The sequence below is a fragment of the Monodon monoceros genome, unplaced genomic scaffold, assembly GCF_005190385.1.
Source record: "Monodon monoceros isolate NGI ecotype Baffin Bay Population unplaced genomic scaffold, NGI_Narwhal_1 Super_Scaffold_18, whole genome shotgun sequence".
Classification (NCBI taxonomy): Eukaryota; Metazoa; Chordata; class Mammalia; order Artiodactyla; family Monodontidae; genus Monodon; species Monodon monoceros.
In genome coordinates, this window is record NW_021703774.1 from 69,243,542 (window position 1) to 69,261,092 (window position 17,551).

The 17,551-nt window shown below is 54.2% G+C and overlaps 1 protein-coding gene across 1 annotated transcript in view; it reads left to right on the plus strand.

Annotated features, from left to right (window-relative positions):
• Positions 1 to 17,296: 17,296 nt before the first annotated feature.
• MEX3A (mex-3 RNA binding family member A) overlaps positions 17,297 to 17,551 on the plus strand; it is a 5,650-nt gene continuing 5,395 nt past the window's right edge. The window contains exon 1 of the mRNA XM_029231172.1: positions 17,297 to 17,550. Coding sequence (XP_029087005.1) covers positions 17,297 to 17,550 — 254 coding nt within the window. The remainder of the gene's footprint in view (position 17,551) is intronic.

Genomic DNA, 17,551 nt, shown 5'->3' on the forward strand with positions numbered 1-17,551 from the left:
AGGGAGGAAGAACTGAGCTTTGAGGTGTGGGGGAGATCACATCTGGAGTCCAGGTCTGGGGGCCCAGGAGGAGTGGAGAGCTGGGCAGAGGGGAGGCCCAGGAACTGAGGAGAGGGGCAGCTGCCCGGACTGACGCCAGCTCTCCAGCCACAGATCCTGGTGGGGCAAATATTTACCCAGCAACAGTTGCTAAGCAGGGAGGAAGGAGGAGGGAAGCCAGTAGCTAGAGGGCCTTCCAGGCTCCTCCCGTCCCTCACAAAAGACAACTTAGAGAGGGTGAGCCATACAGTTCCTCTCAGCCCTCCACCCACTCCACGCAGGCTCAGCTATATCCCTCCATGCACACATATCTTGGAGTCACCTCTACCAATGTCCCCCCCGCCGCAGCCCCACGCTGGTAACAGGACAGAGGGCTGGGCTAGAGGCAACTTAATCCCTGGGCTGCCCGCCTTCCCCTTACCCTAGGACAGCTCTGGGGGCTCGAACCTTGCAAAATTCCCCTTCCCAATCTGTTGTTCAGTGGGGGCTGGAGAAGGAGGTGGTCCAAGCAGTCAGGATACAGTGAGGGAGGGGGTGCTGAAGGACGGAGTCAAGATGCCCAGGGGGTGGAGGCTGGAAGAGAGAATGAGGAGGCTGAAAGGAGGGGAAGGGGTGACTCCCTTAGAGGCTGTGAAAGGGCAGGTAAGGAGGGCTGATGGATCCAGAGAAGAGAGTTCTCAGGGGTCCTTCCTGATCTGGTGCCTGGGCAGAGGAGGGGGAGGGACAAAGGAGGGGAGGGTGTACTCAAATGGAGCCAGATGTGGCCCATGTGACGTGGGCTGTCGCTGGCATGGGCACAGTGGGGGCAGGACATACAACTGCCACCAGGAAGTATTAGTCAGAAGCTGGGAGGGGCAGGGGAGACGGACAGCTAGGCCAGGACCCCTGAAGCAGCGGATGGGAGCTTTGGGGGAGGGTAAAAGGGCTCCGGGCCAGCAAGAAGGGATTAAGATGACCTCCCCACCACCCTTAAGGTCCCCATCCATTTCCCTGGCTGAGCCTCGGTTTCCATATGCAAAATGGACATCCTGACACCCCTTCCCAGGGCAGAAGATGTGCCCAGGGCCCAGCACACAAGAGGGGCTCTCTTCTTTACCCACTTCCTCAGGGTGAGGTCTTTGCTCTGCAGAGCTTCTCCCTGGGGGTCAGTGGGTTCTCACCCTCGGCCACAGGCCCTCTGGAAATCGGGGTGCAGAAATGGGAGGGAATGACACAAAGAGGAAGCTGCCACAGCAGAGAGGAGGTTCTTGGAGCCCAGGCTCCCTGGTGCTGATGGAGGTTCTTGAGGGCTGAAGGGTTGGCCAGAGTGGCTGCAGGCCCCATGGGTCCACCCTGAAATGGAGGTAGATGGAGGGCCATCACTGTGAAATGACTACAGAGGCGAGACTGAAGCTCCACACAAGGAGGGACTTCCCCGAGCCCGTCCACAGCATGAGCCGGCCCAGAGGGAGAAGGGGTTGGGATCCCAGGAAGCAAAGCAGACCTGAAGGGTGGGCCAGGGCACAGCCCTATAGAAACAGACCGAGGGACCCTTGGAGAGCCAGGTCCAAGCTGGCAACCGAAAGAGTGTTGCTTTCCAAACTCCCACTGGAAAGTTTGAAAAATACACACGGAAACATGACTCACTGCCCCCTCCCCATGGCCCCGCTTTCCTGGTTTCTGTGATTTTTCTCCCAAGAGTTAATTCAAATCACATTCTACAGAAACCACGTTTAATGAGGGAGGGCACAGAGCAGGCTGAGGAAGGCAGAGAGGCGCCGCAGGAGGGGTCTAGAAATGGAGATGAGCGCCGGGCCGGGGCAGACGAGCGTGCGGTGATCCATCCACTGGGAACACCTCGGGCCAGGGAGAATTCGGCTTCCAAACACTTAGATGCTCAAGTGAAGGGAGGAAGGAGAATTCATTCACACAACCACTGCCGGAACTACAGCGTGGCCGCTGCACCCTGCTGCCTTGTAGAGCCCAGGCCCAGAGAGCTCGCCTTCTGGCCTCCTCCTTGGAATCTGTTCCCAGGGCCACAACGGAGGCCAGAGGCCCGGGGAGGTGGGTTAGGAAGTGGAGCTCCCTGAACTCACTGCCTTCACTGCTCTTTCCCCAAAACATGTGTCCTGGAGCTGGCACATGGGCACCTCTCTCCCTTTGGGCTGGAGAGGATCCATGCAGGCCTGCCCCAACATGGTGTCTCTGGGCCAGGAAGTCCCAGCCTGTCCAGGAGAGGCCAGTGAAAGGGGAGCCTGGCACTGGGCCATAGGTGAGGGGCCCTTCCACTCCAGAGAGTTCTTGGAAGAGGCCTCCAAGGATTCCCAGGTCAGGGGTGATTCCCGAGCTTCCACACTTGCCACCCCTCCTTGGATGTCCCAGATGGAGTTCTTCATGTCTCCCCAACACCACCCCAGCCCCACTCTGTTCCTCCTTCCTCAGCCTCACCCCCTCTGTCTCCCCTGGCCAGTGACCCCCCACATTCTGTGGACCCAGAATCTCTCTCCATTCTGCCTCCAGCTCCGTGGTTCTTTTCCTTTCGTTTTGTTTTGTTTTTTGGCCACACCACACGGCCTGTGGGATTTAGCTCCCCAACCGGGGATCAAACCCAGCCCCTCGGCAGTGAGAGCACAGAGTCCTAACCACCGGACCGCAAGGGAACTCCCAGCTCCGTGGCTCTGAGTACCAACAGCCCTCGCCTGAGTAACTGCAGGAGCCTCCCGGCCAGTCTTCCTGCTTCCACCTTTGCCTCTGCCCTGATCCTTTCTCCTCCCTAAACCGCAGCCATCTTTCCAAAATGTAAACCTCAGCATGTTTCCACAAGACTTCAAACTAACAGCACTTCCCAAACTATATTTGGGATAAAGTCCAAATTCCTTGAGCTAGCCTGTAAAGCCCTCCGTGGCCCAGGCTCTGCTTGTTATCTCCAGCCTCACTGCTTGCCCTCTAGATTCCAGCAATCTGGTTCTCTCTTGTTTCTTCTAAGCTAACCTTCCTGGACTTGGCACATGCTTTGCCCTCTGACCAACTCCTACTCACCCTCCAGGCTCAGCTAAAAAGTGCCACTAAGTCGGGGTTAGGTGTCCCGCTAAGCCCTCAACATCTCCTGTCACACGAAATTGACACTGTCTGTGTTCGCCTCTGTCTTCCCACATTAAGGGAACTCCTTGAGGGTAGAGGCTGGGTGGGTCTGGCCCTCCCCAGTATTCCCAGCACCCAGCACAGTGCCTGGGACAGAGAAGTTTCTCTGTTCACATGTGATCTGAGCATCTCAACAGACCTCCCTCCTGAACCAGCACTCCCTAAGCTCAACTCCTCCCTGTACTTTGTCCACACACCCCGCTCTTCAGCACCTAATTCTAGCCCTGCCTTCCTCCCACGTGCCCCTCACTGCCTCCCTGTATCGGAGCTCTATGTGTGCTCGCTCTGCAACCAGGCCTCTCTCCACGCCCAGCCCAGGGCATAGTCCCAATACCAGTAGTAACAACGGCTACTGTTTACAGAGCGCTTTCTATGTGACAGGGCCTGTTCTAGGTTCTTTCCACTCATTGGCTCATTTGATACCCAGCAGGAGCTAAAAAAAGAGACTGGCCCAAGAACCTGACTTGTCTGATGGTTCAGGACCAATCTCTCCAGGAGCTTATAACTCTGTCATCACTGTGTGTAAAGGAGATGGGTTATATACTAGGCCGTCAATAAATGTCTACTGAGGGAAGGAACAATATAATTGCCTACCTTTACAGCAGGTCCTATCACTTTTTTTTTGCGGTACGCGGGCCTCTCACTGTTGTGGCCTCTCCAGTTGTGGAGCACAGAGTCTGGACGCGCAGGCTCAGCGGCCATGGCTCATGGGCCCAACCGCTCCATGGCATGTGGGATCTTTCCGGACCGGGGCACGAACCCGTGTCCCCTGTATCAGCAGGCGGACTCTCAACCACTGCGCCACCAGGGAAGCCCCAGTCCTATCACTCTTGAAACATTACCTCTGGACTGCGCTGGGAGTTGAGCTGGGCAAGGTCATTATTCTCATTTTATGGAAGGGGACTTGGTCCAAGTGAGTGGGGAGAGACCGGCTTCTGGCCACACGGGTGGCTCTCAACCAAATGGCAGAAGCTCCAGGGCCATGCAGGGGGTCCTGTGTGGCACAGGACAGGGAGCCGCTGTCCAGAACGGGGGTGAGGGTGGGGTGGGATTTATTCGAGAGTTTTCAGGGGTCATGACTGGGGGGAGCCCTGTGGTCTCAACCCTCACTGGGCATCAGAATTGCTTGGGGGAGGGGGCTTTCAAAACCGCCAGCACCCAAAGTTTGGGTATTTTGATTCAATAATTCATCTAGGGTGGGACCCTGGCATTTTTCAGTAAACACTACTTCAGTCTGTCATTTAACAGATGGAGAAGCTGAGGTTTGGAGTAGGGATTATAATAACAGCTAACACTGAGTGCTGACGATGCCAGGCACTGTTCTGGATAGAGCAGGTGCATTATTCACCTGATCCTCACTATGACCCTGCATGGGAAGGACTGTTATTATCAGCTCCATTTTACGGGTGAGAAAACAAAACACAGTGGGTCCAGGGTCACACAGCCAATCAGTGGTGGAGCTGGGATTCAAACCCCAGAGACCTGGCTTGGAAGCTCACACTCTCAACCCCAAAGTTGCAAAGGAGCCAGTGGTGGAGCCAGGCCCAGCCAGATGCCATCTCCTCTAGACAGAAGTCAGAAAGCTGGTGAGAGTGGGTAAACCAAGGTCAGAGAAGCCACAGTCCAGGTGGGAGGCCTGAAAGCTCCCGGCCCCTCCCTCACAGGGGCAAAAGGGGCTGGGTGGTAAGGGCCTGGGCAGTGAGGCAACTTCCCCATGGGACCACCGTTCCACCTGCCTGCCTCCCTCCCCTCCTGAAGGGGAGCCCTGACCAGCCCCAGCTGAACCATCACCCTCCCTGTGCTAATTGATGGAGCCTCCTAACTGCTGATCACAAGCAGGCAATTAAGTCCAATTAGGGAGTGAGAGCTAATTAGTCCTCAGCTTCTCACAGCCTCTGGGCACCCCCAGGGTCTGCAGGAACCTGCTGCCCACCTCCCCCTGCCCCCAGGGAAGAGAATTGCTGCCTGTAGTGAGCATGTCGAAGGTTCATGTGGCTTCCTTGCTCTCCTAAGGATCAAGGGTCAAGCACCTCAGCTTATCCCCTACCTCTGCACTCCAGGGCAACTCTACCTCCAGTCCCACTATAAATGACTTGCCTTCCCTGACAACCAAGAACATTCATGTCACCCCATAATTCATAAAAACTTGCCCACCATCCCATCCATCATCCCTAAAACCCTGGAGGTAGGGTACTCCACATTATCACTGGAGCTCAGAGAGGGTAAGTGATTTGCTAAAGATCACGCAGTCCACTTTGACCAAAGATCCTCTACCCCCTGACATACATATGTGATAAGTCTTTCTGATGATCCCCCCACTATCATTGCTGTTGTAACGTGGTAGACAGGTGGAGCATGAGCTGTGTACCTTCTTTCCACGGGCTATATACTATGTTAGGTTTTCCCATTTAATCTGCTGTCCTCCCTCTGTTCCTCTGCCTGACTCCAATCTAAGAACCCAGTGCCAAATTCAAGAAGGTTCTTTCTGGGATCACAGAACTTTGAAGACAGAGGATCTAGTTCTCTTTTCCATTAATTCGCTCTGTGACCTTGGAGAAATTGCTTCCTTTCTATGGGTCTCGGTTTCCTCATCTGCAAAACAAGTGGACTGGACTGGAAGATTTCCAAGGCACTTCCAACCTCCATCCCTTCTGCTGCAGGGGAAGAGATGGTGAAGAGCTACAGTTCCTTCTTGCATGTCATTAGGGGATGAGACAGGGATACCCCCTTTCATACTGAAATTGTGGCGGCCCCACAGCTACACAAGAATGAAACTGTCCTGACAATGACTAGAGGATGCTGGGAATTCCCAGGCTCTAGCAGGGGCTGGGAGTGGAGAGTAGGGGGTCAAACATGATCTAACTTCCATGCCCCTGTTCTTCTTTTTCTGCTTTCTGGGTCTTCACAGGATGGTTAGAGTCAGACTAGCCCGGGTTCCAATCCTGGCTCTACCACTCATGTCCTACTTTTGTCACCCTTGGCCAGCCTGACAATTTCCTCTTCTGTAAAATGGGGTAACACTTATTCCAGAGGGCCGTTGTGAGCAATAAGTGAAATGTGCATGTACGGTGAGGAGCACAGGGCCTGCCTCTTGTCAGGGCTCAGCGCCCCTCGCAGCATCTGAAAGAGCACAGGTTCAGGAGCTGTGGTTGGGAGAACACGTGCTGAGCACCAAGAAGGAATCACAGGGCATCCGGTCCCCAGCATACAGTCCCTCTGCAGCTTTCCCGTTCCTGTGGAGAATCACTGTTCACAGGCCCTGGGGTCCCAGGAGTCCCCAGCTTGCCACAAACACTACCATTGTCATAGAAACCGGACCTCCTCTTCCTCTCTCACTGACTGATTTCACCACATTGTTCCCCACACTGTGTCTGGTTCCTAGATCTCGGCTTTTGACTCACTGATTGAACAGCTTCTCATTTCATGTCCCCAGGATACCATCAACCTTGTCCCCACTTCAGGATCTGTGCCCACAGCCCCTCAGCAGGGCCGTCTTCCCCAGCGGCCTCCACTCCCTTCCCTGCCAAGTTAGTCTGGGCACCTCCTGGAAAAACGTCTGCCCGTGAGGGATGACTGAACTTCAGCCCCGGCTGCCCCCGCGGGCTTCAGGACCCCACCTTTCCTGCCCATTTCAAATTCCGTCAGAGTGGGGTTGTAAAACCAGCGAGGGCAAGGGAGGTGGCCACGGACGGAGACTGACGGGCGCTGGCGCCACCTGCTGGCCCGGGGGTACCAGCCCCACCTCCTCCTTAAGGGTGGGCGTGTCCAGGCTAGCCCTGAGTGGCAGAAGGCCCCGGCTCTGTGTCCTGCCAGGGGAGACAGTCATTCCCATCATTAGTTCATTCATTCATTCACAGATATTTACCATCTGTGTGCCCCAGATAGCTCTTGTCCTTGTGGAACAAGCAATTAAACTGTCATGAGTGCCTCAAAAGGCGCTGCTCGGGATGCGAGGGTTGGCGGGGGCAGAGAACCAGGCACCTAACGCAGGCTGCGGTTCCCCCGAGCAAGGGGTGACTAACCTAAGTCCTGAATAATAATCACCAACATTTATTAAGCACTTTCTGTGTACTAGACGCTATGTCAGTACTTTACATGCCTCTTGCCACTATCACATAACAATCCAATGAGGTAATTGCTACCCTTATCTTCATTTTATAGATGTGGAAAACGAATTCAGAAACAGTAGTTAATTTGCATAGAGCTCACCAGTAATAGGCCACCTGCCCACCTGTAGCCCAGGTGCGGAGGACACTATGGGCTGTCGCTTGAATAGCTGGGCAGAAAGGGAGAAGAAAGTGTGTTCCAGGTGGAGGAAACTACAGGCCTGGAAATCACTGGCCCTGTGGAAACAGGGGGAGAGACGGGCAAAGGAAACTGAAAAGGAGCACCCAGGGAGGTAGGAGAAAAGCTGGGGAGGAAATAAAGGGTATAGAGAAGGAAGGAGGGGCCAGCAGGGTCAGAGGTCAGAGGTCCAGCAAGATAAAAACAGACTGGACCCAGCCCTTTCTCTAAGGGAGCCCATCAGTGTGGGAAGGTGGGACCCAGAAACACCGGGAGAGCAGGGTAGGTGATCCCTCTGCACAGGTCTGATGTCAGGGCTTGGGCCAACCAACAGGCCTGGAGCAGTCTGGGAAGGCTGCCTGGGAGAGACATGTATAGTTACCCACCTGGAATGGGCATGGATGTGCCTCTAGAAAACTGGCAATAAGGGTATAACTGGCAGCCTGGGTATAAGTACAACTGGGAAACAGCCTGACCTCCCTCAGGCTCTGGAGAAGGGGCCTTGTGCAAGGATGTTGGAATGAGAAAGTGCCTTGAAGTCCCTCTGGCCCAAGCCACCCCATCTGTAGTCCTTAGCCGAGGTAGCTTAAGCCTGCTGGTAAGAACCCATTGTTCACATTGAAATCAGCCATGGTGAGAGAATTTACACCTTGGAAATTGACAACTGTCACAAACCAGGACTTCCCCCCCACCCCACCCCTGTTATTAAACATGTGCAAGCACACCTCTGTTCTACCGTCTCCTGTCCCTACTTCACAGAAGAGGAAACTGAGGCCCAAAGATGGGGAGTGACTTATTCAGTATCACACAGTAATTTTCTTCCTCTTACTCATTCAATTAATCATTCACTTAATAAATTTGTATTGAGTGCCCCCTCCGCTAGGCTTTGGCAAGACATGTCCCTTGTCCTGGGGGAGCTTGAAGTCTGGAGTAGCATACAGAACATGTACACTGGCTGTGACGGCACTGTGGGCCACAGCAGACTCAGGAGGAGCACTGAAGTCCATGAGCACGGTCAGGAAGGCCTCTCAGAGGACATGACTCCTGAGCTCAGGAGTGAGTGGGAAGGATGAGTGGGAGATAGACAAGATGATGGGGGAGAGAGTGTTGGAGGCAGAGAGAATAGCACCTGCAAAGGCGTAGGGGGATGAGAGGACCTGGCAGGAGCACATGATCTATGTGTACTTCTTTGCACTCTCAAGGGCCTACTGGGTCCAAGACTCCTTTTACCAGCAGTGACTGAGGGGAGGGGTTTACATACTTAGAGATCCCTTCTGAGCCATCAGTCAGAAGTCACACCAGTGAATCAGCACCATTATGGAGTTCCTGCTGTGAATGTGTTCCGGACTAGGCATTGGCGAGAGGAGGACTCCTGGTTCCAACCCAGTGAAGGTATATGCCAAGCATCATGCAAATGGCACCCCTCTGGAGATCAGACGAGGGATGGCTGTGAGGGCCCAGGGGTGGCGCTTGGGAATGGAGAGATGCAGCTGGGTGTGGAGGGTGGGAGGTATGGTGGGGTGTGGGGGTCAAGGGAAGAGGCTGTTCAAGAGGGAAGTATGGATGAGCACGCACACGCAGCTTCCGAGCAGCATTGAGCACCTACTGTGTGCCGGCACAGGTGCTGGGAATACAGGAGTGGACTAGAGCCAGTCCCTGTCCTCAAGGGGCTCCCAGGTACTTGGGGAGACAGAAATGTAAACGGACAGTTACAATATAGTGTGCTGAATGGTAAGAGATCTCCAAAAATGACCAGCAGAGATTTCCCAGGGAAAGTAACATGGAATTTGGGTCCCACAAGATGAACCAGCATGAGCCAGGTGAAGGGTGAGGGAACAGCAGATGGGACAGCGCAGGCCAAAGCTGGATGATGGGCAGAACATGGTGTGCTCAAAGCCCTGAAAGAGGGCTCATGTAGCTGGAGTGGAGGGTGAGAGGGAGGGCAGGATCAGGTGACCGCTGGGCAAGGGCCAGAATGTGAAGGATATTCTAAATCACACTAAGGAGTTTGGTCTTGGATCTAATGACAATGGGGGGCTAATACAGTGTTTTAAGAAGGAGAGTTTCATGATCATATTTGGTTTTTAAAACGTATCTCTCTGGCCACCATGTGGAGAATGGATTGGAGGGGGCAGGGGAGACAAGAATGGAGGAGAGAGACCAGCTAGAGACTATTGCAGGCAGGAGAGGATGACGGCTTGGATCAGGAGAGTAGCAGTGGAGGTGGGAAGCTGATGGATTTGAGAAATGTTTTGAGGTGTAGTTGACAGAATTGGTTGATGGACTAGATGGGAGGAAGTTAGGGAAAAGGCAGGGATGACAGATAGCTCCAGATTTCTGGCTTGAGCAACCAGGTGGAGGATGATGTCATTTACCAGAAGCAGGGGAGGGGAGAGCCAGTTTGGACTGTTGTGGCAGAGCCAGGACTAAAAACTCAGGACTCCTGGTTCCAAGCCAGCACCTGTTTTCCCTGGGGGGACTACTGGGAAAAGGCAGGGAGAATGTGAGACAGAGGAAGGGGAACGTGGGGATGGAGAAGGGCGGAAGCAAAGGGAACAAAATAATCGTAACAATTGCTAACTCAATGCCAGGCACTGTGCTTTATATATGTCCAGTTAAATTCTCACAACATGATCGTTCTTTCTAAATTAACCATCTCACACCTTTCTACCCCCAAATCCTGCTTTGTTTTTCCTCACAGCGATTACCACTACCATAAATTACATGATCTACTTGTTTACTCTGTCTCCCCTCCCCCACAGAATATCAGGTCCATGAGAGTAAGGACTTTGTCATGTTCAATGATGTATCTCCAATGCCTGGAACAGTGCCTGACACAGCAAGTGTTCAATATGTGTTTATTGGATGAAAACTTTTTAACTCCTTATTAGGTAGGTTTTATTATTATTCTGCTTCAGACCCAGGTCGGTTGTACTCAAATGTCTGTTTGGTTAGCCTGGCCCCGATCAGTGTCTGCCAGGGACTCAGGAGGGCAACTGGACATTAACCAGTCTTAAGCAGCTGGAGGGGGCTCAGGATGACCTGGAGAGCTGGTCAGACCATGGGGATGCCCAGGTCACGGCCACCTGGGTTTTTGTCCTTAGTCAGGAATAGACTGGTAGCCTCCTTGTCTCCCACTTGGTGGATGCCCCTCCAGAAAAGGGAAAGGTGGAAGCTTGAGATGACACTTGAGGAGGCAGGACTGGGCGTGGATCCCTAACTGGCAGGGAAGAAACCTCTGGGTCCTAGTGTGCAAGCCCACGCTGGAGCAGCTCCCAGTAACTGGCCTGCAGCGCCACCTCGTGGCCAAAGTTCAAAGGTGCTTTTCCTCCACCTGTCCCTGGAGCTCCTCAGGATCCAGGCAAGCAGGCCACTTTCCCAACCAGCAAGCCTCCTGGGCACCTCTGACATCAATCTCCAGTCCTCTCCCTTTGCACGAACCTCACTCATCCTTCAGGGACTCCAGATCCAGGAAGCCTCTCCTGGTCCAACTTCAGTGATCACTCTCTCCTCGGCCTTCAGACTACTCACTGGGTATCACTGTTCACTTCTGGGGTCCTAGGCTCCGGAGTCAGACAGATCTGTCTTTGAACACTGGAGTGTCCATTTACCAGCTGTGTGACCTGAGCAAGTTACTTAACCTCTCTGAGCCTTAGGTCCCTGAGGTTAAGCAGAGATGGCAATTCCAGCCTCACAGAGTTGTAAGAGGATTAAATGAGATCAAGTCTGTAAACACCAAGAAGAGAGCCTGGAAATAAGGAAACTCAGGAATTGGAAAGTCCCTCTTCCCACCCCTCTCTCTCTAACTTCCTCTTCCCTTTCCTGAAAAAGGAAGCATGATGGAACAAAAGGCACAAGAGAGTCACAGGACCTGAGTTCTCTGGGCCTCAATCTTCCTCTCTGTAAAACAAGGTCATTAGATAACTGGTGAATCTATTCATTCATTCATTCAGTTTCTAGTCCACCTATGACATTCTATACAGTCTTTTATATCCATTAATTCACCTGTACCAGATTGTGTCTTATGCTTCAGTATCCCCTGTTAGTATCCAGTACAGTGCCTGGCACAGAGAGGGGACTGGAAAAATCCCTCCCCAACAACCTAGCAAGGGCATGTTTACTGCCTCCTTCCCCCTGCCCCAAGAGAACACCCAGCCCTGCCTGGCACCAGGTGCCCCTCCCCCTCCCTTGCCTCAGCCCGAAACCAGAGCTGGCGCCACTGGGTGAGGAATCTGGGGACCAACTGTCACAGCTCTGGTATCACCTGCCTCCCGGACACCTGGGTCCGGCCCTGAATCCCAGAGGGGCCCTGCCAGCCAGCTGTCCTTGGGGACCCTAGTTTTGCCCCAGCCCCTCGGAGCTGCTCTCCCTAGGGAAATCAGAGAGTGCAGGGGACCTGCTAGGGGGAGTGCTGGAGTGGTCCCAGGGGGGGAGCAGAGAGATGTTTGTCTCTCCAGGTCCAAAGCCCTTGGAGATTGGGCCCACAACAGTGGAAGGACCCAGAGAGACCTCCTCTCTTCTCCAATCTCTGTAGCCCTCCAAGTACCAAAGACTGTTTTGCCCTCACATTTAATCCTGTTTGTCCATGTTCTCTGGGTCATGTAGGCTAGTTTCTGTGTCTTGCTGAGGGCAGAGATCAAGTCTGTTACTTCTTTTGTGTGTCCTAGAGAATTTTACCCAATACATTCTCACTGATTGAAATTAATGAGTTGAGGGGAATTCCCTGGTGGTCCAGTGGTTAACTCTGTGTTCTCACTGCCTCACTGCCAATGTCCTGGGTTCAATCCCTGGTCGGGGAACTAAGATCCTACAAGCCGTGTGGTGTGGCCGGAAAGAAAGAAAGAAAGAAAAGAAAGAAAGAAAGGGAGAGAGGGAGAGAAAGAAAGAAAGAAAGAAAGAAAAAGAAAGGGAGAGAGAGAGAGGGAGAGAAAGAAAGAAAGAAAGAGAGGAAGAAAGAAAGAAAGAAAGGAGGGAAGGAGGGAAGGAAGCAAGGAAGAAAGAAGGAAAGAAATTAATGAGTTGAGTGTATTCGAGCAACAGAGAGAAAGCTGGCTGCATTCTGAGCAGGACGAATGGTGTTTAGATCACAAGGTAGACTTCCCATAGGGAGGGGTATTAAGACAAGAAAACATAAACCCCATAAAGTACAGGAGAGGAGGCCTAGCTGATTAAGACAGATGGAGAAGGCATCCCGAGAGGAGTAGGGAGATGGATGAGATAACCTCTATAAGGGCCAGCCAGCTTGCTAGGGCAACCTTGATGGTAGCCTCCTGTGTCTGCCTCCCTCCCTGGGGGCTCTGAGAATAGGGCAGGGGAGGGGCAGGTGTTAGGTTTGTGCCCCATCCCTTGGTACGACAGCAATAATAGGTGTCCAGGTTTGCTGGAAGAAGAAAAGGGACACAGCTCCACACACAGATAAGCACAGTCTGGATCACCCATCCCACTCCTGTCTTTCAGCCTCCACTCGAGTTCTGGGCCATCCCACTCTCAACTGGGTCACCTTTCCTGCCTTGCAGCCAGACCTGTGTACACACACACACACACACACAGATACACCTGCACATAGACACACACGCTCATACAGCCAACTCAACGACTCCACAGGGTCCTTTGTTCCTCAGGCCTGAGGCTGTGTGTGTGCTAGAGACATATAGAGTTCACCTGTACTCCAGTGCTCAACAGAAATTATTTTTGGATTTATCTGCTGTTTGTCTGGGATGATCTTATTTCTGCAAGTCTAGATCTAGAACCATCTTCAAATGACTCACAGTGGGTCAGGACCTCCTCCAGTGCCTGGCACATCCTAAGAGCTCAATAGGAAGTAGTTAGCTGAATGAATGAATTAAAATTAATTAATGAAGACCACAGTCTAGGTAAAGTCAATTGCCAGGGGAGAGCAACCATGGCCCCCAAACTAACATTGACTGAACACCTTAAATGAGCCAGGCACTGTGCTAGGAACTTGGCTTATTATTTCCATTTGAGAGATGAGGAAATCGAGGCTCAGCAGTAATTGACTGCTCAAGGGGCAGAATTAACACCCAGCATGTTTGGCTCCAGAGGTCTGCTCCTTCCTCCTACATCACGAAGCTTGGAATGCGCAGTTACACACCCTTACTGAGCTTCTGCTCTGGGCAGGGCCGTGTGCTAGGTACTGGGGGACCAGGGTAGGAGACAATGACAAAGATGAGACACACAGGGCTTCCCTGGTGGCGCAGTGGTTGGGAGTCCACCTACCGATGCAGGGGACACGGGTTCATGCCCTGGTCCGGGAAGATCCCACATGCCGCGAAGCGGCTGGGCCCGTGAGCCATGGCCACCGAGCCTGCGTGTCCGGAGCCTGTGCTCCACAACAGGAGAGGCCACAACGGTGAGAGGCCCGCGTACCGCAAAAAAAAAAAAAAAAAAAAAGTTGAGACACACAGTCCTGTCCTCCAAGGCCCTGAAGGGGAGAGATATGCCACCTACACACCTTTCTGGTCATGAGCAGAGTGAGGGCTGGGGTGGGGCGGGCATAGCTACCTATTTCCAAGCAAAATTGTTTAAGTAAGGCCTTCAGCCCTCATGGGCCTAATTCTAGAATGGGCAGGCGGGGGAGAGAGGAAAAGGAGGGCCCCTGGACAGAAACTCAGCTTGGCCAACACAAATGTCAGTGGAGGAGGGGAGTCCCCTGAACAAAGGAGGGCACCAGCCTCTGGGAGTGAGGGAAGGGCTCATCAAAACCCCTCCTGAGGGAATTCCCTGGCAGTCCAGTGGTTAGGACTCGAGCTTTCACTGCCAAGGGCATGGGTTCAATCCCTGGCCAGGGAACTAAGATCCTACAGCCAAAAAAAAAAAAAAAAACCTCCTGAGAACCTGGCTCCTCAAGGTGCCCATCGCCAGGCTCCGCTGCCACTGGGCACTCTGGCAGGCCCCCTGTGGGTGGACGTACCCCGCACAACCTGCAGGCACATGCCTCTATGTGCACAGCCAAGCCCTAGACCTAAGTGCGCTCACACACACATCCTGCCCTCCAGGTGCCAGGTTCACGTTTGCCTCTCTCACTTTGGATATTTGGAGTCAGTGGGAGCCTGAGGGCGGACCCATGGTACATGAACACACCCAGGGGGGCTGATTAGTCCTTGTTGGATCAGTGAGCGGGGGTCCAGCAGGGACTGCCCCTTCCCCTACCCTGCTCCTTAGTCTGTCCCTTCCCATTCAGCAGCTGTCCCCTCCCCACTGGCACACACTTGTTTCTGTCCTTTGTTTTCCTCCCTGGCCAAACCCCCAAGGCTTCTTTGGTCATTAACCTCCTGCTTTAATTAGCTTAGTGGGGAGGAAAGTGGAAGCAGGGCAAATTCAGGAGTGAGTGTCTAGGGGGAATCTCATTTCAGAGGGGGCAGGAAGGCTCAGACCGGCTGGTGACAAAAAGGCCTGGCACACAATCAGTCCTATGCAACCGTTTGCGATTTCTGTTCATGTGAAAAACAGTCACCTGGTCCACAGAGTAGGACGCTTTCCCTGGTTCCCCCAATCCAAGCCTGGTTCCCCCAATCCAAGTTCCTGGGGCAGAAGGAGAGGGGACAAGAGCAGGAAACAGCCACTCCCACAGGGCTATGTCTCTCCAATTCTTCCTCGCCCACTCTTGCTTAGAGGCGGGAGCGCCCAATCCAAGAAGGTCTGTTGTTAACTTTATGTTAAATCCTCGATCCAGAGGGCACCCCTTCTCCAATTCCAGGGGCTTCCGGGGTTTCTCAGTCATGGCTCCCCTTCCCTGCATCTTCTGCCGGGCAAAGAAGCAAGAGCCCCGCAGTGTGCCAACCCCCAACCCCTCCTGAGATCCTCCACGCTGGCTCCCACCCTCCCATTGGTGTGCAAATTTACTCTCTCCAAGAATCAATTTAGGGAACTGGGCTTGCAGCTCAGCCCTCACGGCCTCACAGTGCCTGGTCTATGAGGTCATCTCCTCTGTTCCCCTGCCTCCAAGCAGGACTTTACCTCACAAACTAGTTCAGATTTTTGGTTTCCAAGGCACTCCAGAAAAGGACACCTTACCACTGTAGCTCACCCACCCATTCTTATAAAACTCTTTTGGGAAGTTCTTAAAAGTCTGACCTCAAGCCCTCAAGCTGCAGTGCCATCCCTTCTCCTACTGGGAAAGACCCAGGCATAAAAAGGGTAACAAAAGAAATGTTGAAGCTATGGGGTAAGGGGAGAAAAGATTGCATTACATTCCAACTTCCACAAACTCCCCTAAAAGTGCCCAACTGTCCAATTCATGCCTTAAAAACTGATTTTTACTTTCACCAAATTTCCAGAGTCAAAGGAGCTGAATTAATGGGTTTTCAGTGGGGGAGAGGTGGGATGATGGTGAAGGCTGAAGAACAGATCACCCGCAAGCTACATATATGGCCCAGGCCTGAAGAAGTCTGGGTTTCCATTCCATCCAGTCTCTCTTTCCTCCTTCTGTCGCACCCAAAGCTCCTGGCTCTCTCCCGAAACTGTTAAGTCACATCATGCCTTTAAGACTTCCCTTGCCTCCTCACTCTCTGTCCCCCCACTTCTCTCCTCTCCCTCCACCCCTTCATCCTCCTCACTTCATCTCTCCACAGCCCTCCCAGCTACCCTCTACTGATCAGAAGGACGTTAACTAACTCACCTCCCAGTCGGTGCCTCTCAGATCTCCGAGACTGGGGGAGCGGGAGAGGACGAGGGGGGATGGCTTGCCGCTTGGAGATGAGGGGACCCCGTCTTTTACCAAGGGGTCCCACCCTCCAACCCGGCACCCCATCCCGGCCCCCCCAGCGCGCCCAGCCGTGTTCTCCCCGCATCGCGGCTGCGGGCTTTGTCTGCTCTGCGGAGAACCTCTCCCCGCGGCCCAGAGCCGGGATCGACTCTGGGAGAGCGGGAGGGGGGAGCTGAGAGCGGAGAGGGAGCGCGGCAGGGAGGGGGAAGAGGGGAGAGAGAGCGAGAGCGAGAGAGAGAGCGAGCGACAGAAAGCCGCAGTGACCCAGCCGGGACCGCTCCCCGCCCTCTCGCCCCCCCCTCATTACCATAAGAAAGAGGGACCAAAGACCTGCCCGGATCGGGAAGGAGCCCGTCTTGGGAGGGGGGCACATTCCATTAACCTTTTTTCAACACGTTCCGTTTCTGTACACTGACTCCTCTCCCGGTGCCCGCCTCTTGGAAAAATGAGGGACCTTGACTTCCATCCCACCCCCAGCTTCGCCTCCCAGCCGCGAGTAAAGACCGAAGGCACGTCCATATCTTCCTCGGGTCAAGGAATTCGTCCCAGCGCCCCCGAGGGCGGGAAACTACAACTCCCGGCATGCCCCGGGCGCCCCCGGCGCGCCCCCCTCCCGTCAGTTCCATGCTGCTCCATCCAGTTCATTTAAAACAAAAGAGTTTGAGCGCTGGAAGGGGCTGGGCTCTATTGGGGGCCACTGAGCGCCGCTCCTGGACTGGGGCTCGGTGCGGGAGCCTAAGGGGGGCGTCTGGACGGTGGGGTCTAGAGACTCCCGGGACCGAGGCGGGAGGGGTGGGGGCAGAAATCCCGCAGCCCCCCGCCCCCCGTCACCCCCGGAGAGGAGAGGAGATCTGCTTTCTTGGCTTTGCTTCTTTTTCCCCCCACCCCCACCCTGGGGGCTGGGGCGAGGGGAGTCGGGTTACAGGGTGTTTGGGGAGGGGGGCTTAGGGGGAGGGTCTATCTTTCTATCTCGCTTTCTTCCCCCCTCCCCAGTTCTTTGTTCCCCCCTCCCCACACACCCCCCTCCTCTCCTCTCCCCTCCCCTCCTCTCTCCTCTTTTCCCTTCCACCACCTCTCTCTCTCTCTCTCTCTCTCCCTCTCTCTCTCTCCCCCAGCTTTTGTTTCGCCATGCCTAGTCTAGTGGTATCTGGAATAATGGAAAGAAATGGGGGCTTTGGAGAACTAGGATGTTTCGGGGGAAGCGCTAAGGACCGAGGGCTGCTGGAAGACGAGCGCGCCCTTCAGCTGGCTCTCGATCAACTCTGCCTCCTGGGTTTGGGGGAGCCCCCCGCCCCCACGGCGGGCGAGGACGGGGGAGGTGGGGGGGGCGGCGCCCCCGCGCAGCCGGCCGCCCCCCCGCAGCCGGCCCCGCCGCCGCCGCCC